Source organism: Mus caroli, unplaced genomic scaffold (genome assembly GCF_978045245.1).
Source record: "Mus caroli unplaced genomic scaffold, Mus_caroli_1 scaffold_9, whole genome shotgun sequence".
Classification (NCBI taxonomy): Eukaryota; Metazoa; Chordata; class Mammalia; order Rodentia; family Muridae; genus Mus; species Mus caroli.
The window spans coordinates 80,385,238-80,406,519 of NW_028227264.1; the positions used below are offsets into that span (position 1 = coordinate 80,385,238).

The 21,282-nt window shown below is 50.6% G+C and overlaps 1 protein-coding gene across 1 annotated transcript; it reads right to left on the bottom strand.

The window, feature by feature from the left end:
* Positions 1 to 403: 403 nt before the first annotated feature.
* On the bottom strand, positions 404 to 10,369 carry Tle6 (TLE family member 6, subcortical maternal complex member). The gene is given in 15 exon segments (XM_085843047.1): positions 404 to 639; positions 760 to 836; positions 1,373 to 1,526; positions 2,216 to 2,357; positions 3,536 to 3,783; positions 3,868 to 4,126; positions 4,727 to 4,764; positions 4,842 to 4,924; positions 4,999 to 5,074; positions 5,414 to 5,728; positions 5,731 to 5,832; positions 8,082 to 8,127; positions 8,560 to 8,621; positions 9,519 to 9,599; positions 10,304 to 10,369. Coding segments are annotated over 14 exon segments (1,752 nt in total). The 5' UTR covers positions 9,564 to 9,599; positions 10,304 to 10,369; the 3' UTR covers positions 404 to 534.
* Between the last annotated feature and the right edge of the window lie 10,913 nt (positions 10,370 to 21,282).

Below are 21,282 nucleotides of genomic sequence, written 5' to 3' on the forward strand. Positions count from 1 at the left end.
ACAGGTGAGGGGCCCGCCTGGGTATCAGCCTTCATTTCTCTTTGCCCTGATTTTCAGAGTGTGGACCTCACTAATGAGCCTGGCAGACAGGTCAATATGCCCCAGGAATCCTCCTGTCTCTACCTACAGAGCTGGATCAGGGATTTACACTCCTTATCCTGCCTTGCTCGGGCTTTATCAACTGAACCATCTTCCTGGCTCTCTTTAAAATAAAAACAAACAGGGTGGGGCTAGTTTCTTAGTGTAGCACTGGCTGTCCTGAAACTATGTAGACCAGGCTGGTCTGGAACTCAGAAATCGCCTGCCTCTGCCTCCTGAGTGCTAGGACTAAAGGCAAACACTCAGAAGTTGGAGGGCTCAGAGCTACAACGTTCTTCCAAAACCTGGGTAAAGGACAAATCTCTGCCGTTTCAATTGTTTTATTACATGCAATTCAGGGTCTGCACACCCCATGGAAGTCTCTAGAAGCACTGCAGACCCATCACACCCATTGCCATCCACCACTGTGCAGTTAGGGGAGGGGAGTTGAAGTTGTCAGTACTTGATATGGTACACCGAGGCACAGTCCCCGGATCCTGTGACGATGAGCCTGCCGTTCTCAGTCATGTCGAAGCATCTGACAGAGCCAACCTCAGGAACCTGAGACAGCAGCTGAGTGAGCTCAGTTCCTCTCCACCCAGAGCTTCAGAAATGACCCCTGTGGGGATGATGCCGAGGGTCCCGCAGACAGAGCCCCCAGTGCCCCCTGCACATAAGTACCTGGAACAGTTTTGCTCCCGTGGGCATGCTGTGGACCGTGATGAAGTTGTCCATACCGATGCTCGCCCACCACTGGCCTGGAAGGACAACAGGGAGGTTACAGCAGACCCCACCCATTCACTAACATCCAGCAGCACCCAGGAGGCTGAGGCAGGAGGACAGAGTTTGAGATGAGAATGAGTCTTGCCTACATGAGACCTTGCCTCAAAAGACCAAGGCAGAACAGCAAAAAGTTCTACTGTTTTGTCTTTTGTTATGTTTTGCCGTCTGAAGCCTTTTATAGCTCAGGATAGCCTTAAACCCCCCAAGTAGCCAGAGAGGACTCTGAACTCCTGATTATGATTATGTTAATAAAAGATGTTGGGTGTGGACAGTACCCAAGCCCTGACTAGGCATTAATTAGTAGGGTCCTCTGAGAGGCCAGTGGCCACAGTGCGCACCCATCCTCAGTGGACTGGTTTCCCAGACAGGGTTTCTTTGTGGAGTCCTAGCTGTCCTGGAACTCACTCTGTACACCAGGGCTGGTCCTGAACTCAGATCTGTCTACCTCTGCCTCCCCAGTGCTGGGATTAAAGGCGTGTGCCACCATGCCCAGGCTCAGTGGACTCCTTACCATTTGGGGAGAACTTGAGGCCTAAGATGGTGCTGTCCTTGGTGTCCACAGTGAGCACCTGGTCCCTCTTGCTGCTGTTGAACAGGCAGTGCTGGCCATCGGCCAGGCCCAGCAGCAGCAAGTCTTCAGTCGGACTGTGAGCCAGGCTCATGATCTGGGTGAGCCAGGCAGAGGGAGCAATCAGACCCCAGCTGGGCAGCCAGGCTGCAAGGCCCCTGCCCGCCCGCCCCATGACTCACTGGCCGTGGCCTGACTGTGTCTCCACACCTTCCTTCTGTGAGGAGTATGAACTTCACAGGGTTAACTACGGCAGTGACAAGTCTGTCTCCCTGGTTGGTTTTATTGGGACATGGTCTTGCTCCATAGCCTAGGCTGTAGTGACTTGTTCACATACCCCAGGCTGGCCTTAAACTCCAGCATAAAATATTTGCAATGATAGTCTTTGAGACTGGCTTTCATGTAGCCCAGGCTATCCTTCAGGTTCCTGTGTAGCTGATGAGCACCTTAAACTTCTGACCCTCCTTACCCCAGCTCCCTAGTGCTGAGGGACAGGAGTGGTGGTGGAACCCAGAACTTGGAAAAACATTCTACCCCCTAGATCCAGATCCTTCTCCACTATGTAGCCCAAGAGGGACTCACTTTTTCATCCTCCTGCCTCAGCTTGAGTACTGGGATGACAGCCTTCTCCACCATTGTCCAGTATGACAAAAGGTATTTTAAAGCCCCCTGTGACTTCTCAAAAAATCCCTTGAGCTGACCTGGGCTGTTCCCTCTCCTGACACTGAGTGCACATTGTCATTTTACCCAAAGGCCCACGCCTGTGCAGCCACCCTTTCTGTGCACCTGGGACTGGAACAGATACTCCAATGACATCTTGGCCATCCGCAGGTCCCAGCATCGCAGGCAGGCGTCCAGACCCCCTGTCCAGACATTGTTATCTTTGACCACAAGGTTCTTGGCCGAACTGGTAGGGCCTTTGAGGTTCCTGGCCAGAAAGCAAAGGGGTAAGCCTAGGCTCGACAGTCTGTGTCTACGATTCCCTCAAAGCCGTGGGACTAAGCCAACCTGAGGTACTCTTAACACCTTTGGCAAGAAGGTAACAGTGACATCATCCTAGTCACTGCCTCTAAAAGGTAATGTTCCAATACCTATAAATCCAGTACTGAGGAAGTTGAGGCAGGAGGATTGCCATGAACTAGTTCCAGGCTAGGCTGGGGTACATAGAGACCCTGCCTCAAAAATGAGGGTGATCGAGAAGACCCAAAGCTGGCTGTGGTGACTCACAATTGTCATCCCAGCTACTTGGGATTAAGAGAGGATGATTGCAAGTTAGAGCCATCCTAGGCTACAGAGCAAGTTCAGCATCATCCCTGAAAACGTCACCTGATCCAACCTTAAGATAAAATCTGAGCGGGGCTTGGCAGCACAAGCCTGTCATCCCAGCACTCTGGAGGCAGAGGCAGGTGGATCTCTGAGTTCCAAGGTTAGCCTGGTCTACAGAGTGAGACGCTATGCCAGATAAAATGAATAAAAGTGTTGACCAGATGGCTCCCAGGTCACTCAGTGGGTAAAGGAGAGCCGAGTTCCAGGAACCCACTTAGTGGAAGAACAGGAACAGGCTCCTGCAGGGTGTCCTGAGCCTCTGTTCTCCCTTGTCCTACAAGAATTACAACGAGCTGGGCGTGGTGGCGCACGCCTTTAGTCCCAGCACTTGGGAGGCAGAGGCGGGTGGATTTCTGAGTTCCAGGCCAGCCTGGTCTACAGAGTGAGTTTCAGGACAGCCAGGGCTGCACAGAGAGAAACCCTGTTTTGGAAACAAAACAAAACAAAAACAAAACAAAATAACAACAACAACAAAAAAGCCCACGAAAAACAAGATTTACGAATAGGCGGGACACACAGCACTTGGAAGGTGAAGGCAGGGTAGATAAGGAGAGTTTAAGGTTATCCTCCTCTGTGCTTGAGGGCAACCTGGGCTACATGAGACACTTACCCTAAAGGTAAGCAAGCAGGCTGGGGCATGGTCAGGGGTAGGGTAGAGTCCCACCCAGAATGCCCTAGTGAGGGGGGACTAGGGTGTGGCTCCACTCTGGGGGAGTGGGGTTTGGGTAAGAAAGAGCTTATAGTCCGCAGCTCACAGTGCTCCTGTCCCTGTGTCTGCACCTGACTATTTCCTGAGTCCGTAGGTCCCATATCCTGACCGTGCCATCTGTGAAGCCGGCAAGGGCCATGTTTTCCTTTGTGTTGGCCAGTGCCTGGCAGGACAGGCCCTCGCAGGGCAGCTGGCACTTCTCATACAGGGATGGGGCTGCCAGGTCCCACACGATCACGCCAGGTAAGTTGTATCCACCCGCGAACAGGGTCCTCCTGTTGGAGGACAGCAGGCAGGTGCACAGGTACACCTTGTCGTCCTGCAGAGGATCGTCCCGGCGAGTGAGGGTCAGCCGTGGCTCTCCCAGCACATCCCATCCCCAGCACTGTCCCTGCCCTGTCACCTGGACGCTGCATTGCAAGTGGCTTTCAGGGTCTCTGTCCTCGGCCACCTGGTTCGCGAGGTTCCACACCTTGATGCCGCTCTGGCTGCAGGTGAAGACGTGCCGCGTGAAGGAGCTCACGGCTATCACCAAGAGCAGTTCCTGGTGCTTCAGCACACGCACCTTCTGCAGCGCTTGGGGGACAGTGAACCTCTCTAACTGCCAGAGTGGTATACCAGTTTGATTACAGCTGCTCTCTAAGACTTCAGAGCCCCAGGACCTAGGGATATGGGACAGAGTGAAGTTTTCAAGACAGGGTCTTAGTCCAGGTTGGCCTTGAACTTTGTATGGAGCAAAGGCTGACCTTGAATCCCTAATGATCCTGCCTCTACCTCTTGAGTGCTAGGAGCCTGGCTCCAATCACATTCTTCAGTTCTTGCCATAGCCACGCATGCTTCCCTACTCTAAAATGCTTTGCCCAAGTCGACTGAGCTCCTGTGCACCCTTATAGACCTAATTATTACAGCCCCTTCTCCAAGACATCGTTCTTCAACTACAAGACTTGAGAATCTAGGTTGAGATTTAACCCTTTACAAGTTATTCTTACATTTACTCATTAATGGGGGCGGGGGGCTGGAGGGTAGAGAGGAGGCAGTATAACCTGTGGGAGTCAGTTTTCACTTTCAACTGTGTAGATCCCCGGGATCAAACTCAGACCTAGGCTTGGGAGCAAGCACCTTTACCTGCTGAGCCCTCTCACCAGCCCCTCCATCTTCCACCACCAGTTAAGAACACGGAAGAGGGACAGAGACAGGGAGGCGGGGTGGGGGAGACAAGGGTGAGGTAACCCCGCTTTCTCCCTGCAGAGGCCAACACTCACAAGGGCTTCAGAAATGTATCGGCTCTTCCAGAAGATTCCTGTGGTACAAAGAAAGCAGCTGACTCTGCTGGCTTGTGACCTCCCCTCCATGTCTGCATCCAGGTCTCCCACTCACCTGGGTCTCAGGTTGGGGCCAACTGATGTCTTCTTGGTAATAATCTAGAAGATCTGAGGGAGACTTGATCAGAAAGGGGTCAGCTGTGTGGAGGAGACAGGATTCAGGGGTGACCCAGGAACTATGGCCCTGCCCTCCGAGGCCACACCCCTCTCACCAGAGTCACTCAGGCTGTTTCTGTGCCTGGGCTGAGGTTCTGGTTTAGAGTCACACAGGCCTGAATCTTTGCTTTCCTGGGAGACAGAATTGGGTCAGATGAGGGACACGTCACGGTGTGTGTGTGTGTGTGTGTGTGTGTGTGTGTGTGTGTGTGTGTGCCGGGGGAGGGACCCAGCAGATGCCTGGGGGTTCCTGGCTGCAGCGGGGATGCTCCTGAGGGGTCAGAGTGCAGGGATGAGGAAGGAGGGTACTGAGGGGACACTATGGGGTAAAATCCTTTGGGGTTCCAGTCAAGGGTACTCACCAATTCCAGCAGCTTCTCTGTTGCCATGACAACAGGCAAGGGTGGGGGAGGAGAGAGAGGGAAGGAGAAAGAGAGAGAGAAAGGCTTGTGCCTGGGAGTTCCCCCTCACCTGTGAGGAATCCTCACCCCCATGTTCCTGTTGGTTCTTTTGGCGGCTGTCCATGAAAAGTTCCCAGAGTCCCCGGATCAGGAAGCCTTGACAGAACTGGGGCTCTGCGTCCCAGACCGGCTGTGGGTCCTGGAGCTCATCATTTTTTGAGAGGAACCGACGTCTGGTGGGCAGCTGAGGCCCTGGGGTGCTTTTGAACTTGGGGTGCTGGGGGGCTGCAGACTCTGGGACCTGCTTGTCTTCTTCCTTAGCTGAGTTCTCGGTGGTCTGGGCAGAGCCCGTTGGGGCCTCATGAGACACATGGCATGGCCAACTTGGCGCCTGTTCCCTCCAGCCCCAAAACCAATACTCACCTTGTTCCTCTCCAGGAGGTCTGGGGTCCTACTGAAGCGCTCTATCGCCTGGAAGAAATTTTCTGCCTAGAACAAGTTAGGATGGAGCCTTGCTGAGGGCACGGATGTGGGGAAGGGGAGCCTGTGCCAAAGCTTGGCACTCGGTAAGCTCTTCACGCCAGGATAAACCACACCCTACACATCCAGGCATGGTGGTACACACTTGTTCACCCTTCCCTTCAAAAGTTGAGGCAGGAGGATCAGGAGTTCAGGGTCATCCTTGGCTATAGACTGAGTTTGAGATCCTATCTCAAAAAACTTCAAAAAGAAGAAAAAAAGAAAACCAGTATCACCATCATCAAGGGCTTAGATGCAGCCCTTGATGCACAAAGCCCTGCCCCTCACCCACAGCAAGGCCTATAAACAATTTAGTGTTATTTTGCACATTGGAAAACTGAGGCCCAGAGACTCAAGCAGCAGCAGCAGTAGCTGTTGCCGCTGCTGCCAGGCGCTGTTTTTAATTTATCCCTGCTCCTCCCCTGGGAGCTTTTGGAGAGCACCCAGGATAGAGAGGGGAGCACCTGGGATGGAGCTGGAAGGCCCGGGATCTGCCTCCCTGGGAGATGATGGATTGCAGGGCAGCGCCAGCCTGGGGCTGCACAAAGCCCAGGGGAGCCCTCCCAATTTCTCCCGACTCATTATTGTGCAATTTACTGGCATTCTAGTGTGCCTGGAGCTCAGTGGGAATGGGGGAGAGAGCTGTTGCTCTGGGGGATTTGGGGGTATAGAATTGGGGGGGGATGTTGGCACAGCAGGGACTGGAAAGTGAGGCTGGGGGCAGTTAAAAGCCTGGGAGCTCAGGAAGCCTGGAGCTGCGGGGAAACTGCCCAGGATATCATAGGCTCCAGCCACCCCCACACACACTTCAGTCAGTGGCCGCCCCACACACTGGTCAATCATTCCCTCCCCCTTCGCCCTTGCTGCTGCTGCACTTGAGACCTGATCATCTCCACCCACCCCACCCACTTTGGTCAACCACAGCCTTCTAGGGCTCCTACTGCCCACAGGGTCAACACTTAGAACTTGCCCAGCCTCCAAGTCCGAGTCCCCATCTCTGCCTTCCGCCTTCCCACTCACTGCTCCTCCTGCCCCTCCCACTCCAGGCCTCATCCCTGCCTATGGGCTTTGCAGAGGAGCTGTTCCTCTCCTAGACAAAACCATCCCTTCTCCCACTGCTGACCTACTCAGTGCACCTTCCGGTCCACCCTCTGCTGTAGTTCACACTCCAGCCCCTGCCTGGAGCTCTTGGCTCCCACCCTGGGCCCCTCAAATGTGCCCACAGCTTCCTTCAGTCCCCAGTCTCCTCTGGCTGATGGTGGCAGTTGAATGAACAACTGTGTTCTGGTGGCTTCCTGTTCCCCTGCTGCCCACTCCCCCCTGGGCCCCCGCTAAGCTGCAGTCTTGGCTCTGGCTCCCTGCCAGTGACATCTGGCCTTGGGCATCGCCTCCTTCCTGCCAGTGCCCTTGAGAAAGGGGCCAGGTGGCAGGGGAAAGGCTGCTGGGGACACACGTGTCTTGGCTTGGGCAGGGGTTTGGGGTGCGGGGAGAGCCGGGTGCCCCTCCACAGGCCTGTCCTCTAGTCATGCTCAGGACCTTCAGGGCACCTGGGAGCCAGGTAGGAAGGATGCTCTACAGCAAGATGTGTGGACCCTAAATCAACTCCCTCCCTGACTCTGTCCCCATCACTCTGCAGCCCCTACTTCCCTGGAATCAAAGACCATGTCCTGCCAGAGGCTGACAAGGCTCCCATTCCCTGCCTCTGTCCTGCCAGGGGACGTGTACCTAGCTCCAGTCCCCAGTTCACCTGTGTGTGATGATGTTCTAGGAAGGGCTGGTTTATAGTGGACACCTGAAATCACACAGCAGGTGAGAGGTAGGTCTCAACAAGGAGTGACCCTGAGCAAAGGTCTTCACCTCTTTGAGACTATTTTGGAGACAAGAGTCCCAACATAGCCTGACCTGGTTTTGAATTCACTATAGCCAAGAACAATCCTTCATCTTCCCAGTGCCAGGATGACAGGTGAGTGCCACTTTGCTCTATCTTAGCTTTTAAATACTACTTACTAGATTGTTCTTAATGAAAAGCCACGCTTAATTTTCTTGCAGTCCTCAGGGCCCTGCCTGCCTCCCTCTCCCTAGGTGACATACAGAGCATTTTCTTGCTGCCTCACCCCCACCCCCAACCAGCCAGGCTCCCTCCTGCCCCAGGGACTTTTGTACAGGTCATGCCTTTGCCCCACCCCCACCCACCTTGGCTGCCACCAGGGTGGACTCACCAGGCTGAAGATGTTGTCTAGGTGAACCATCATTTCAGAGACGATGCTGAGTGGGGGAAAGAAATTGCACATTCTTCTAGAAAAAGCCCCTGCATCTACCCTAGGGTGGAACCCCAAGAGGATGAGCTGCCTAATCTATAAATGAAGGGGAAGACGCCATCCAAACTCTCAACACTGACCCCGGCCTTTGCCCAGGCCAGGCAGGCAGGCAGGCTTGTTTGTTTTTTTGTTTTGTTTGTTTTTTGCCCTTGAGCATTCTCCCAGCCAGCAATCATTTGAAGACAGGTTTGGTGGCTTAGAACTTGCCATCCTCCTGTCTCAGCCTGCACCACTACAAAAAACAACCCCTGGGCTTAAAAACAAACCCAAACATTTCACTGGAAACCAGGCTGACTGACTTCCCAGTGTCCAGGCACGGCTGGTTCTTTGGGGACAAGGATCCGTTCCTCAGATGTGGGGCCCTGAGAGAAACCCTCACCTGCTGAACTCCTCCGGAAGCTGGTTTATGATGGACAAATACCGACTGGATAAGGTGGAAGGCTGGAAAGGTCAAAGGTCAAAACTATAAAGTCTGCATCTCCCTGAAGTCCCAGGTGTGGAGTCATGTCTAGCTTCAAGCCCTGGATCTCTTTAGGCATGGAGGAGCATGGTAGAACCTTCAAGGCTCTGGAACAGTGGTTCCTAATCTTCCTAATGCTGCGACCCTTTAGTACAGTTCCTCATGTTGTGGTGACCTCCAACCAAAACATTACTTTTGTTCCTATAACTGTAACATTACTAGCGTTATGAATGCAAAAACCTGACATTCAGGATATGGAACCATGGAGGGGTCGCGACCCACAGGTTGAGAACCACTGCCCTACAGTCAATTTAGTACACAGACTTCTGACATTACCTTAACTTTTAGAGAAACAAGGAAGGAAAAGGAGAAGGGAGGAGATATTAACCCCCCCCCCCCAAAAGGGTCTATGTAGCCGATTGTTCTGGCATTACCTAGAGCTGGCTGTCCTTGAACTAAAAGATCCACCTGCCTCAGCCTCCCAAGTGTGGGGATTAAAGCTGGGCACCAATCTTTAATCCCAATATAGTGTTAACTCATGGAACTAAAGATCCATTTGCTAGGAGAGGCTCAGCCCTGACCACACCAGGTGAACACCTAGTGTTAATAATCACTTGATTGACATTGGGAAAATGTGGGCCCGGTCTGGTCTATGGGGGTTTTCACCTGGGCTGTCAGGGATCACAGGTGCAGGCACTGAGGGGCTCGGGCTGGGGTGCAGGCCTTTCATCTTAGCTAGGCAGGCAGGATTGCATGAGTTCCAGGTGCACAGAACTCATGGGGGTGGGGGGCGGTCAGGGAGACCTAGTCTCCAAAACCCCAAACCCAGTAGGAAGAGAGGAAGCTGACTGTGCCCCTCACCACCATTTCTCTCTCACCAAAATTCCACCAAAGGTGCCACTGCTCTGTCTGTGGGAAGCCATCTAGAAGATTCTTGAGGTCACAAATCTGATTAAGTCCTACAAGAACAGGTATAGGTTGTTAGAAGGCAGAAAAGCCGACCCCCACTCCCATCCCCATAGCCTCTTCATCATCTGGACCCAGCTGGGGAGGAAGCCCCTTCCCCATCCCCATGTCCTCTGTGCTCCCTTTCCCTAAGACCCGGCTTTACTACTACTAAGGTTTCAGACACACACCCCCAGCTAAGCACCAGGGCCTCATTAGTATCTCTTCAGATACCAAGAATAAAGAACCAGGCACCTCCAACTCCCTAGAGAGATCAGCCAGAAATGTGGCTAGTCGTGGACGGTTTGGGCAGTGGTGGCACACGCCTTTAATCCCAGCACTTGGGAGGCAAAAGCAGGCGGATTTCTGAGTTCGAGGCCAGCCTGGTCTACAAAGTGAGTTCCAGGACAGCCAGGAACCAAAAAGCCAAAAAGAAAAACAAAAAAAACAAACAAACAAACAAAAAAAAAGTTTGCCAGGTGTACTAGTTAAGCCTGCATGTGGTACACATATATACGCCCAGGCACACACTTAAAACATTTTTCAAAAAAAGAATAAAGGAGACAAGAGAAACGACACTTGGTTCACTCCCAAATCACTCAACCTGGGTAAAATCCCCGCTGAAGTCGGTTTTGTGAGGGTCCACATCCCTCCCTCGGGCCCCCTCTTCTCCCGACCCGCGTAAACCGCCCGCAGGAAGCGGGCTGCCCTCACGCACCACCTCTGAGGTTAGGGAGGCCCCAGGGATCTCAGAGGAAGGTCTCTGAGGTCAGCCAGAGTCAGGCCAGGAGGAAGCCCCTCCTGCTGGACCCCGGACCATTTGACCCCTCTCACCCCGCCCCTCCAGCCCAGGCCACGCCCCACTAGACCACACCCACACACACCACGCCCCCTTCACCCACCGAGGGAAAGCCTGTATCAGGGCCCAGGCCACGGGTGCACGTGGGCCCCGGACTCAGCGAGCCGCCCCTGCAAGCCCTGACCAATCAGAAGGCGGTGAGCCCACGTGGGCTGCGAGCCAGGATGCTCATTGCTCAGTTTGTGGCCGTGCTGTCAATCACGGAGTTCCTGCTTCGGCTTAACCCTCGCGTTCCAGGTGTGGCGATTCGGGAGCTGGGAGAATTTCAGAGTATTTGGTGAAAAGTCTGATTATTTGGGGCATTCGAGAAGGGTCAGCAGGCGAAGGTGATTGCGGCCTAGACGTTTGATCCGAACTCGATCCCTGGGATCCACAGGGTGGACCGCGAACTCTTGCACGTACACACACACACACACACACACACTTTTCTTTTAAATCTTACTGAAACAGGAGAATCAGGATTCATCCTGGCTGGCCCGCATGTGCCCTGGGCCCTATCCCCAGCACCACTTGAACCTGGCATGGTCAGACACCTTCATCACCCCAGCACTGGGGAGGTGAAAGTAGGAGGGTTAGAAGTTCAAGGTCGTCCTGAGTTAGATAGCAAATTCCAGGCTAACCTGGAGTACAGGAGACCCTGTCTCAAATGAGAGAGAAAGGAGAGACATAGGGCACAAAGCCACACAAGGGCAGACCCCCATATTCAAGGACAGGAAGTGAGGCAGACCCCTGAGCTCCCTGCAAGGCTCAGCCCCCAATCCCTGGCCCTGGATGGAGGATCCTGGAGTAAACTGAGGGTGGCCTGGGTTAGAGTGGACTCTCTGGACCTCTCTACCCTCACTTCTACATTCACTCTAGCCACAGATGGGGGATGTGAAATTAAACCAGAGTCATCACTTTGGACTCGGAGGCAGGGGCAGTGATGGTGAGTTTGGGGCCAGCCTGGTTTCCATAGTACAAGCAGGTGTAAAGCAGACAGGGCTGTGAGAGGGCTTAGTGGGTAAAGGCCATTGCTGCCCAGCTTGAGTTTGATCCCTGCGACCCACACTGTATAAGGTGTTCTAATTCCCAAGAAGTGTCCTCTTGCACCCACATACCACACATGAACAAGTGACTGCAACTCAATTAGGCCTCTGTCACAGCAACTTTTCCTTCATTGAAAAGTATTTAAGGGACTGGAGAGATGGCTCAGCAGTTAAGAGCACTGGCTGCTCTTCCAGAGGACCCAGGCTCAATTCCCAGCAACCACACGGTGGCTCACAACCATCTATAATGCGATTTGATGCCCTCTTCTGACTTATAGAGCACTCACATATATTAAATAAATAAATCGTTTTTTTTTTTTTTTAAATGGTTTTTTGAGACAGGGTTTCTCTGTGTAGCCCTGGCTGTCCTGGAACTCACTTTGTAGACCAGGCTGGCCTCATACTCAGAAATCCACCTGCCTCTGCCTCAGGCCTTAAATAAATAAATCTTTAAAAAAAATTTTTTTAAGGCCAGGCAGTGGTGGTGCATGCCTTTTATCCCAGTTCATGGCAGAGGCAGATGAATCTCTGAGTTTGAGGCCAGCCTAGTCTACTGAGCAGGTTCCAGGACAGCCAGGGCTACACAGAGAAACACGGTGTGGAAACAAACAAACAAATTAAGTGTACAAATGTTTGCTTGCATGCACTCAAACCATGTGTGTGCCAGGTACCCTCAGAAGCCAGAAAAGGGTATTGGGTTTCCTGTAACTGGGGCAGACATGTGGTGCTGGGTCCCCTGCAGGAACAGCTAGTGCTGGTAAGAGCTGAGCTGCCTCTCCAGCCCCATATACATATATATTTTTTCTTTTTATCCCAGTCCTGCTTTTGACCCCAGGAGTTTTGCCCATACTAGGCCAGTGCTGAAGCCATTACTAACCATTTCAGCCAGGACTGTCATTGAAAGGACCAGTGGGACTATAGGATCTTCATTTCCAGAGGGCTGCCCATGGCAGGAAGCTGAAGGGGGAGGGGTAGTCTGTCTTTCTCTCTCTCTCTCTCTCTCTCTCTCTCTCTCTCTCTTTCTCTCTCTCTCCCTCCCTCCCTCCCTCCCTCTAGTGGTCATACCTACTAAGACACATTAACGACAAATTTACATGAGATGATGTCACCACCACAGCTCAAGATGCAAAAATATTCAATCATTGTATCAGCTCTAGCCACCATCCAAGTCTGAAAAGGTTAAGTCTCTTTTGCTGGCTGTGGTGGTTCAGGGCTCTAATCCCCACACTCAGGAGGCAGAGCCAGGATGATCTCCCGTGAGTGACTTCATGTCTCAAAATAACAATAGCAACATTTTTTTAAAAAGTCCCTTTTGTCTTTTTTTTTCAGTCCTGAGAGAGTCAGGGCCTTATATATGTTGTTTATTGTATTTAATTGTTCTATTTACTTGTTATTTTACTTAATTCTCTCTTTCCTCTCCCTCTCTCTTTCCAGAGGGTTTCTCTGTGTAGCCCTGGCTGTCCTGAAACCCACTCTGTAGACCAGGCTGGCCTGGAACTCAGAAATTTGCCCCTGCCTCCTGAGTGTCTTACTTAAATTTATTTAATTCCATAGTGTTGTTTTATTACCACATTTATTTTCTTTATTTCATTCTTTTCTTTCTTTCTTTCTTTCTTTTTTTTTTTTGGTTTTTCGAGACAGGGTTTTTCTGTGTAGACCGGGCTGTCCTGGAACTCACTTTGTAGACCAGGCTGGCCTCGAACTCAGAAATCCACCTGCCTCTGCCTCCCAAGTGCTGGGATTAAAGGTGTGTGCCACCACCGCCCGGCTTATTTCATTCTTGTTACATATTTATTGCAGGTTCTTTTTTTTTTTTTTGTCTTTTTTGTTTGTTTGATTTTTGAGACAGGGTTTCTCTGTGTAGTCCTGGCAGTCCTGAAACTGGCTGGCCTTGCACTCACAGAGATTCTCGTACCTCAGGCATGGGCCACCACACTCATCCCATTTTATTTTTAAATTTATTCTTTCTTTCTTCCTCCAGCCCTCACGATTCTAAATGTATCCTTATATAAGAATGTGGGCTGGAGAAATGGCTCAGTGGTTAAGAGTACTGACTGCTTTTCTGAAGGTCCTGAGTTCAAATCCCAGCAACTACATGGTGGCTCATAACCATCCGTGATGAGGTTTGATGCCCTCTTCTGGTGTGTCTAAAGACAGCTATAGTGTACTCACATATAATAAATAGATAACTCTTTAAAAAAAATAAGAACATACATGGACCTTGTGATCCTCACTGTAGCTGGGTTCCTAGAAGGCAGAAAGAGGATCCGGGCACTGTGTCCGACCTCTGGGCAGAGTGGAGGTGAAGGAACACACCCAGGCTGGCACATCCTTGCCTCAGGGTGCGCTCAGCAGCTGGACATGCACAGGGCCCACTGCAGTAGCACCTGTGTCTACCTCTCCCCACCCCCAAGTGTCCCCTGTATTGTAGGTCCCACCTCCTTTATTCCATGGCCCCTGTGTGTGCTCCTTCCCCCATGGAGGCCCCTGTGCCTATCATCATCCCCACCATGGTAACCCCTTGTAATGAGCATAGAAAAAAATGCCTTTTAGACTTGTAAAAATAGCGTAGGATCTCCAGGACTGCATCTGATTACTAGAACCCAGTGACGTCACTCACTCACGTGACTGACACATGAGGCCATTGCACCTTATATAAGCAGAGGCAAGAGCAATGTTCTGCTCTGCACGCCTGGAGAGTGAGCTACCTTGATCTGCCCTGCAGCTAGAGAGTCATGTCTGCCCTCCACCCCCCATCCTGACCCTTAATTCACAGACTTCTTTTAGAGACTGTCCTTCAGCTAAGATATGGCACACAGGTGAGCAGCCTGGTGGAGACAGGCTTAGGACCAGAGTTAGGAATTTAGAAGGTGAACCTTGTGTGATGACCCTCAGCATAATAAAATACAACTTTTATTTTACGATGTGTGTCTACCTTCTTGCTCTCAAGTCCTCGGTGTCCAACTTCCCCAACACATGTGAGCGTGCACACACACATACCACACTAAACACACACACCATACACCAACCACACACATATATGCACACATGCACGTACACATCATACACTAACCACACACACCATACACTAACCACACACTGACACACTACAGAGAACACACTAACCACAGACACACACCACACTAACCACACACGCACACGCACGCGCGCACGTATTCGGTGGCTCCTGTGCTCCGCCCTGAAAGTAGCCAAGACTCCAAGGCTCTGCTTCACTTCCCCCTGCCCTCCGACCGTCTGGGGTGCAGACGTTGATCGAATATTCGCTAGAGACACATGAGCATTTGGGAGTGTCTTGTGTAGGGTGACACCGGTTGTCACCTACAGGAAGTAAAGACTTTTCCTTCTGGAAGCTTTCTTTGCAACGCTCAACCTGAACGCAATGCGGTGTGCAGAGGAGAGCGCTGTCGCCATCTGCTGGTCGAAAGCCAGACTCTACAGGCTTCCAGAGACCGGAAGAAAAGGAGTGGGGGCAGGGTGTGTGTGTGTGTGGGGGGGGCATGCTGAGGAGCCAGGGGTCGGGGGAAGGTTGGGGGATGGGTGGGTGACTGTGAGGGACCTGGGGATCCTGGGGGGAAGTGGAGGTGGGCCAGAGGTGGCTAGGGTTGCTGGGCGTGCAGAGACCGGGTGGCACTTCGGAGGTATAGTCAGAGGCAGAGGGAATCTCTGAGTTCGAAACTTGCCTGGTCTGCATAGTGTGCCCTTGTCTCAAACAAAAATTAAAATTAAAATAAAACGAAGAAACAAAGAAATTGAAAATGTTGAAAGCAGCCGGGCGTGGTGGCGCACGCCTTTAATCCCAGCACTCGGGAGGCAGAGGCAGGCGGATTTCTGAGTTCGAGGCCAGCCTGGTCTACAAAGTGAGTGCCAGGACAGCCAGGGCTACACAGAGAAATCCTGTCTCGAAAAACCAAAAAAAAAAAAAAAAAAAAAAAAAAAAAAAAAAAAGAAAAAGAAAATGTTGAAAGCGAACGAAATTAAGGAGGGATAATTCCCAGCGTTGGTCATACTGTGCTTTCGAGGGAAGGTAGTACTGTGTGGGAGTGCTGAGAACTAAGTTTTATTTATTTATATGCCTGTGTATTGCCAAGCCAGAAAGGGGTTCGGATCTCTGGACCTGGAGTTAAAGGTGGATCGAACCTGTACCTTGGCAAGAACAGGCTGTGCTCTAACCACTGGGCCTCTCGCCAGCCTTATCGATATACTTATTTTGTGTACATGTGTGGCCGCGAGAGCCGCAGGGAATATGGTGGACGTCAGAATTAACACCTGCGGGGCTCAATTCTCAACTTCCACCACCTGGGAGTCTAACTCGGGTTCTCGGTCTCGGTTGCAAGCGTTCCCAGGCGTTGAGCCATCTTGCGGAGCTGAATACGAGCGAGCATTAATGCATTACTTCAGCATTCAGAGATAACTAGGGCATCCCAGCATGCAAAAAGGACGCCCTGGGCCCAAACCAGATCATAACCCGTCCCAACCCCGCCCACCAAGCCAGTTTTCTTCTCCGGGGCTGTCAAAGGAGCGGATTGTGCTGCTACCCAATCACATTCGAGCAAAGGCGGGGACCAGCGGTTCTGGGGTCCGCTAGTGGAGGAGTGAATGGTCTTGCCTATTTTTTAATATTCCACCAATCACTTGGTCCACACTAATCTTCACTTCCGGTTCATGAAAAAAGCCGGAAGTTCTTTGTACGAAAAACTGGAACTTGATTGAAGCCGGAACAGGATGCTGAGAATGACCGGAACTGGATGTTAAACTCGACCGTAGGATAACCAGAAACGTAAATATGTTTCTCTGCCGCCTTGGTCTTCGTCGCTGTCGTTCTTGACCCAAAATAATTCCTCATTCGCTCAACGTGCCCAGAGCCAAAAACAATCCTCGGGTCAAGGGCAGGGAAGGGCTAAAGATTTGTGTGACTGCGGGAGAGCATGACCTTGGGTTAGAGTACATGGAAGCATTAACTTCGGTGCAGGACAACACGTGCCGGTCCCCGCAGGGCTACGGGAGGGGTGAGACGCGGTGCTATTTCCATGGGAACCATGCGCCTCAACACTGTACCTGGAACGCAGATGCACAGGTGTTGAAAGTTTTAAGGGACATCTGCAGATGTTACATACAAATAAGTAAATAAGTGAGACTGCAATGGGGCCCAGTGGATTACAGTGTTTGCGGCCAAAGTGATGACCTAAATTCAGGTCCATAGGTGGAAGAAGTCCCGTGTTCAATCACATCTTCACTAGCTTTCTATTTTCCAAGGTTTCCTTTGCTGCTTAAGCTCGGCTGTCCTGGATCTTGCTCTGTAGACCAGGCTGGCCTTGGACTCAGACACTTGCATGTCTTTATCTCCGGAAAGCTAGGATTAAAAGTGCCTGGACCCAAGCTCTTCTTCAATTCCTTTTCACAAGATGAAAGCCTTGCTAGGTGGGATCTCGCCTGAGGTCATCACTCCCTTTATTCTATTTAATATCTTTAGTCTGTTTTTCTCCCAGGCTTTAACTCCACTCCACGCTCCTTTTCTCCTTGAACCATGCATTTTGTATTTTTCCTTGGTCAGCTTGCTTCTTTTCATTAAAACACTCTTCATAAGAGTGGAGCACAGCACAGAGTCTATACCAGGTTGCTTTGAGATTTCCTTTGCCAATTCAATTAATCCAAAAATTTTCCCCTTAGCCTCAGGCAGGCTTTCAACACTGGCAAAAGCTGCCACATTCTTCCTCAGAATATCAGGAGAATGATCTCTAAGCTACATAGTAACATTTTTTTTCTCCTCAGAAACCTTTTGCAGGGCAGTGGTGGCACACGCCTTTAATCCCAGCACTTGGGAGGCAGAGGCAGGCAGATTTTTGAGTTTGAGGCCAGCCTGGTCTACAGAGTGAGTTCCAGGACAGCCAGAGCTACACAGAGAAACCCTGTCTTGAAAAACCAAACCAAACCAAACCAAACCAAAAAAAAAAAGTGTTCTCTGACCTTCCCGTGATCATACACACAACAAATATGGATTTACGTTTTAAATTTTATTTGCTTAAGAATTCTATGCTAAGCCGGGTGTGGTGGCGCACACCTTTGATCCCAGCACTTGGGAGGCAGAGGCAGGTGGATTTCTGAGTTCGAGGCCAGCCTGGTCTACAAAGTGAGTTCCAGGACAGCCAGGGCTACACAGAGAAACCCTGTCTTGAAAAAACAAACAAAAGAAAAAGAAAGAAAACCTTTTGAGCCAGGTCCTCACAGCTCAAATCGCCCCCAGTATCAATGTCTTCCATATTCCTGCTAGGTTGGCCCTTTAAGCCCCACTTAAAAGTTCTACTGCTTTTCCAAACCGTGGTCCCAAATTCTGCATTACTTCAAAAGCTTGAGCAGTCGGGTAACAGCAATACCTCAGTCCCTGATACCAACTTCTGTTTTAGGATTTTATTGCTGTGAACATGACAAAGGCAACTCTAACACAGGACAACATTTAGTTTGGGCTAGCTTACAGGTTCAGAGGTTCAATCAATTATCATCATAGTGGGAACCATTAGAAGCATACAGGCAGACATGGTGCTAGAGAAGCCAAGAGTTGTACATCTTGATCTGTAGGCAGCAGAAAGAGTGTGCCACACTAGGCATAGTATGAGCGTATAAGATCTCAGAACTTGCCTCCACAGTTACACAATTTTCCCAACTAGGCCACACCTACTCCAACAAGGCCACACCTCCTACTAGTACCGCTTCCTATGGCCAAGCATTCAAAGGCACGAGTCTTTGAGGGTGATACAGGTTTTCTCTGTGTAACAGTACTGGCTGTCCTGGAACTTGCTTTATAGACCAGGCTGGGCACCCAGAGCACCTCCATGAAACTAGGGGCCAGGAAGAACAGAAGACGGTACAGGTACAACGGGAAAGTGTTCAGCTGAGCACACCACCAGAGGATTTGTTTGGGCCTTCCCAGTCTTTGAGATCTGCCTGTCTCTGCTTCCCAAGTGACTGTGCCACCGCTGCCCAGCACAAGACATTGTCTTAAACAAAATTCTGAACATTGAATTTAAGCTATTTGTAATCTCTGATGACTCCTTCACTGTTCTTTCTGCTTTGAATGGCAGTTCTTTTATGGACAGACTGTGAAGAAGATGGCTTTGGCCAGGCCAAGGGTCCTACTGTGTCCTGTAGGTGGAGCCAGTGATGGCACAGAGCCTAGGCAAATCTCTGAGAACCAGAAAATGCCCCTCACAAAACACAAATTATATCCTTGTGAGGACTGTGGGAGAGTGAGCCTGATGTGCTAATGCCCTTGGTGGAGACTGGTGTTGAGGAGGGCACTTGCAAGTCTGAAGACACCGGGAAAGCATCTTAGAAAAATGTGCAGAGTCCTAGTAGGACAAAAATCCTGAAATGTGGACGCTTTTTCCTGTTTCTCCTCCTTGAAGGGACACACAAGAGGTCACAGAGCAAAGTCATGCATGTGACTCATTCAACGTTGGAGAGCCTTTAGCTTCTACTTCTGTCTTAAAGGACACATGAGGACGCACGAGTGTAAAGTGTGTGGGAGAGCCTTTGGCTGTCACTCATCTTCCCGAGACAACCACACATGTGTCCTGAGTGGAGCAGAGCCTTCTGGTACTCTGTGTCCCCGAGGGTACACTGGATGATGACACATTTGGGAACCAGTCTTTTTTTTTTTTTTTTTTTTAAAGATTTATTTATTTATTTATTTATTATACATAAGCACACTGTAGCTGTCCTCAGACACTCCAGAAGATGGCGCCAGATCTCGTTACGGATGGTTGTGAGCCACCATGTGGTTGCTGGGATTTGAACTCTGGACCTTCGGAAGAGCAGTCGGGTGCTCTTACCCACTGAGCCATCTCACCAGCCCGGGAACCAGTCTTTACTATGTGAGCAGTGTGGGAAAACCTTCCACTCCCAAGCCTACTTCCAGACACACCTGAAGATGCATGGTGGGGTGAAGCCCCACGCACGTGCACAGTGCTGTAGGGCCTTCAGCTTCTCAGCATCCCTCAACATCCACATGAGGACACACATCAGAGAGAAACCCTACAGATGCCAGCAATGTGGGAAAGCCCTCACTTCTCAGTCTTCCCTTTAAGAGCACATCAGGATGCATAGCAGAGAGAAGCCTCAGATGTGTGAGCTGTGTGACAAAGCCTTCGGTCCCTTCAATATTTCCAGAAACATAAGATTACATAGGGAGGAAAGGCCCGTCTGTGCAGCAGGTGTCCGTGCAGCAAGCGTGGGAAAGCCTGTCATTCTTCCTAGTCCCAGTGCACACGTGAGGACACATACTGGGGAAAGACCCATCCCTTCGAGGATATGTGAAAATTCATGCTAGATAGAACCTGTAAGGGGCTCCAAGGAGCCACCCAAGAAGTGTGACCTTGTTAGGGTTTTGGACAAGCATAGCCCAGGGCCTTGGCCTCATCCCACACAGAAAGAAGACCATGGATATGAGAAGTGTCCTCTGCTGAGTGGAAAAAAGCACTCTGGGAAAGGGCCTCACTTAATTGGAGGACCTGGGAAAACCTGAGCTGTATCACTTCATTTATTTTCTCCGAGCTCCTTGAGGGAGGATTCCGCCATGAGATAGACTCATGCCTCAGCCCTCTGCTCCCATGTGCTCGGACTCTGCATGTACACAAAACACACCTTGCCCTCTCAATTTCTAAAACAAAACAAAACAAAACAACAAACAAAAACAGTTTATTTTATTTTTAGTTATATGTGTGTCTGTTTGAGTTTGTGCACGTGAGTGCCGTTGTCTTTGGAGGCCAGAGGGGTCAGATCCCATGGACCTGATACCCATCCAACCAGTGTGGTGTAGGCACAATCTTAGGTCCTCTGAAGATCAGTGTTCGCCCTTGAACTCCGCGCTGAAGTGGAAGTTTCTGGTTGTGTCATGCAGTGCAGACTTTTGTGGTATCTTTGCTGAGTCAGATTCACTCATGTGACATTTTGCTGAGGCAAGACCTGTGGGAGGACATGTGATATTTGGAGAGAGTATATGTGTGACTCAGTGTACAGTGACTGGGCACTTACATAGCTAGCCTTGCAATGCTTCATTGGTTTTGCATCTTCACTTTGTTGAGAGAGGCACGGCAGAGAACTCCTGTCATCCTGGCTGGTTCTGGTCACTCCAGCTGAACATGCCAGTTCAGCAGAGGCCTGGCTGTTTCTGCTGGATCTTGCCACCACTGCTGATTTGTGTTTGATATCCTGGCACTACTGAACTGGACTGCTGTTCTCCTGACAAATGGAGATAGGAATCACCACAAAGAACTACTTCTAAACAGGTCCACATCCCCTTGTCCTATTTACCATCTTTTCTCCCCTGCCTCAGGTTTATGATGGGCTAGAAGGGGGCTTGAAGCATTTGAGAACCCTTATTAAAGTAGGTTTTGAAAAGTCCTATATCCTGGTGCCCAGTGTGGCTTAGGCATAATGGATAATTCTGCTCTGAATGTGGTAGAGGAAAGGTAAGGTTATGCAGAGGTTAGCAATGTTCTTTAAGGAGGTTGACACAATAGCCGCTATGGCTCCTGAGTGTTTCCTACCTTGTTCCAGAGGGTATTTTGGTTTTGTTTCATGGTTTTCATGTATTTTCTTTTGAAAAAGACGGGCAGGGGATGGGGGTGACAAATCTCTTGTATTAGAGAAGATTGAGGAGTTTGCTGAGCATGTAGAGAGTTTGCGAACAGAATTCTTAGGAAGCAAAAAGAGCCAGTGGGAGAACAGCACACTTCAGGATTCATGTCTCAGACCAGGAATTTACTTCATGATGAAAAAGGGAGTCAAAATAGGCTG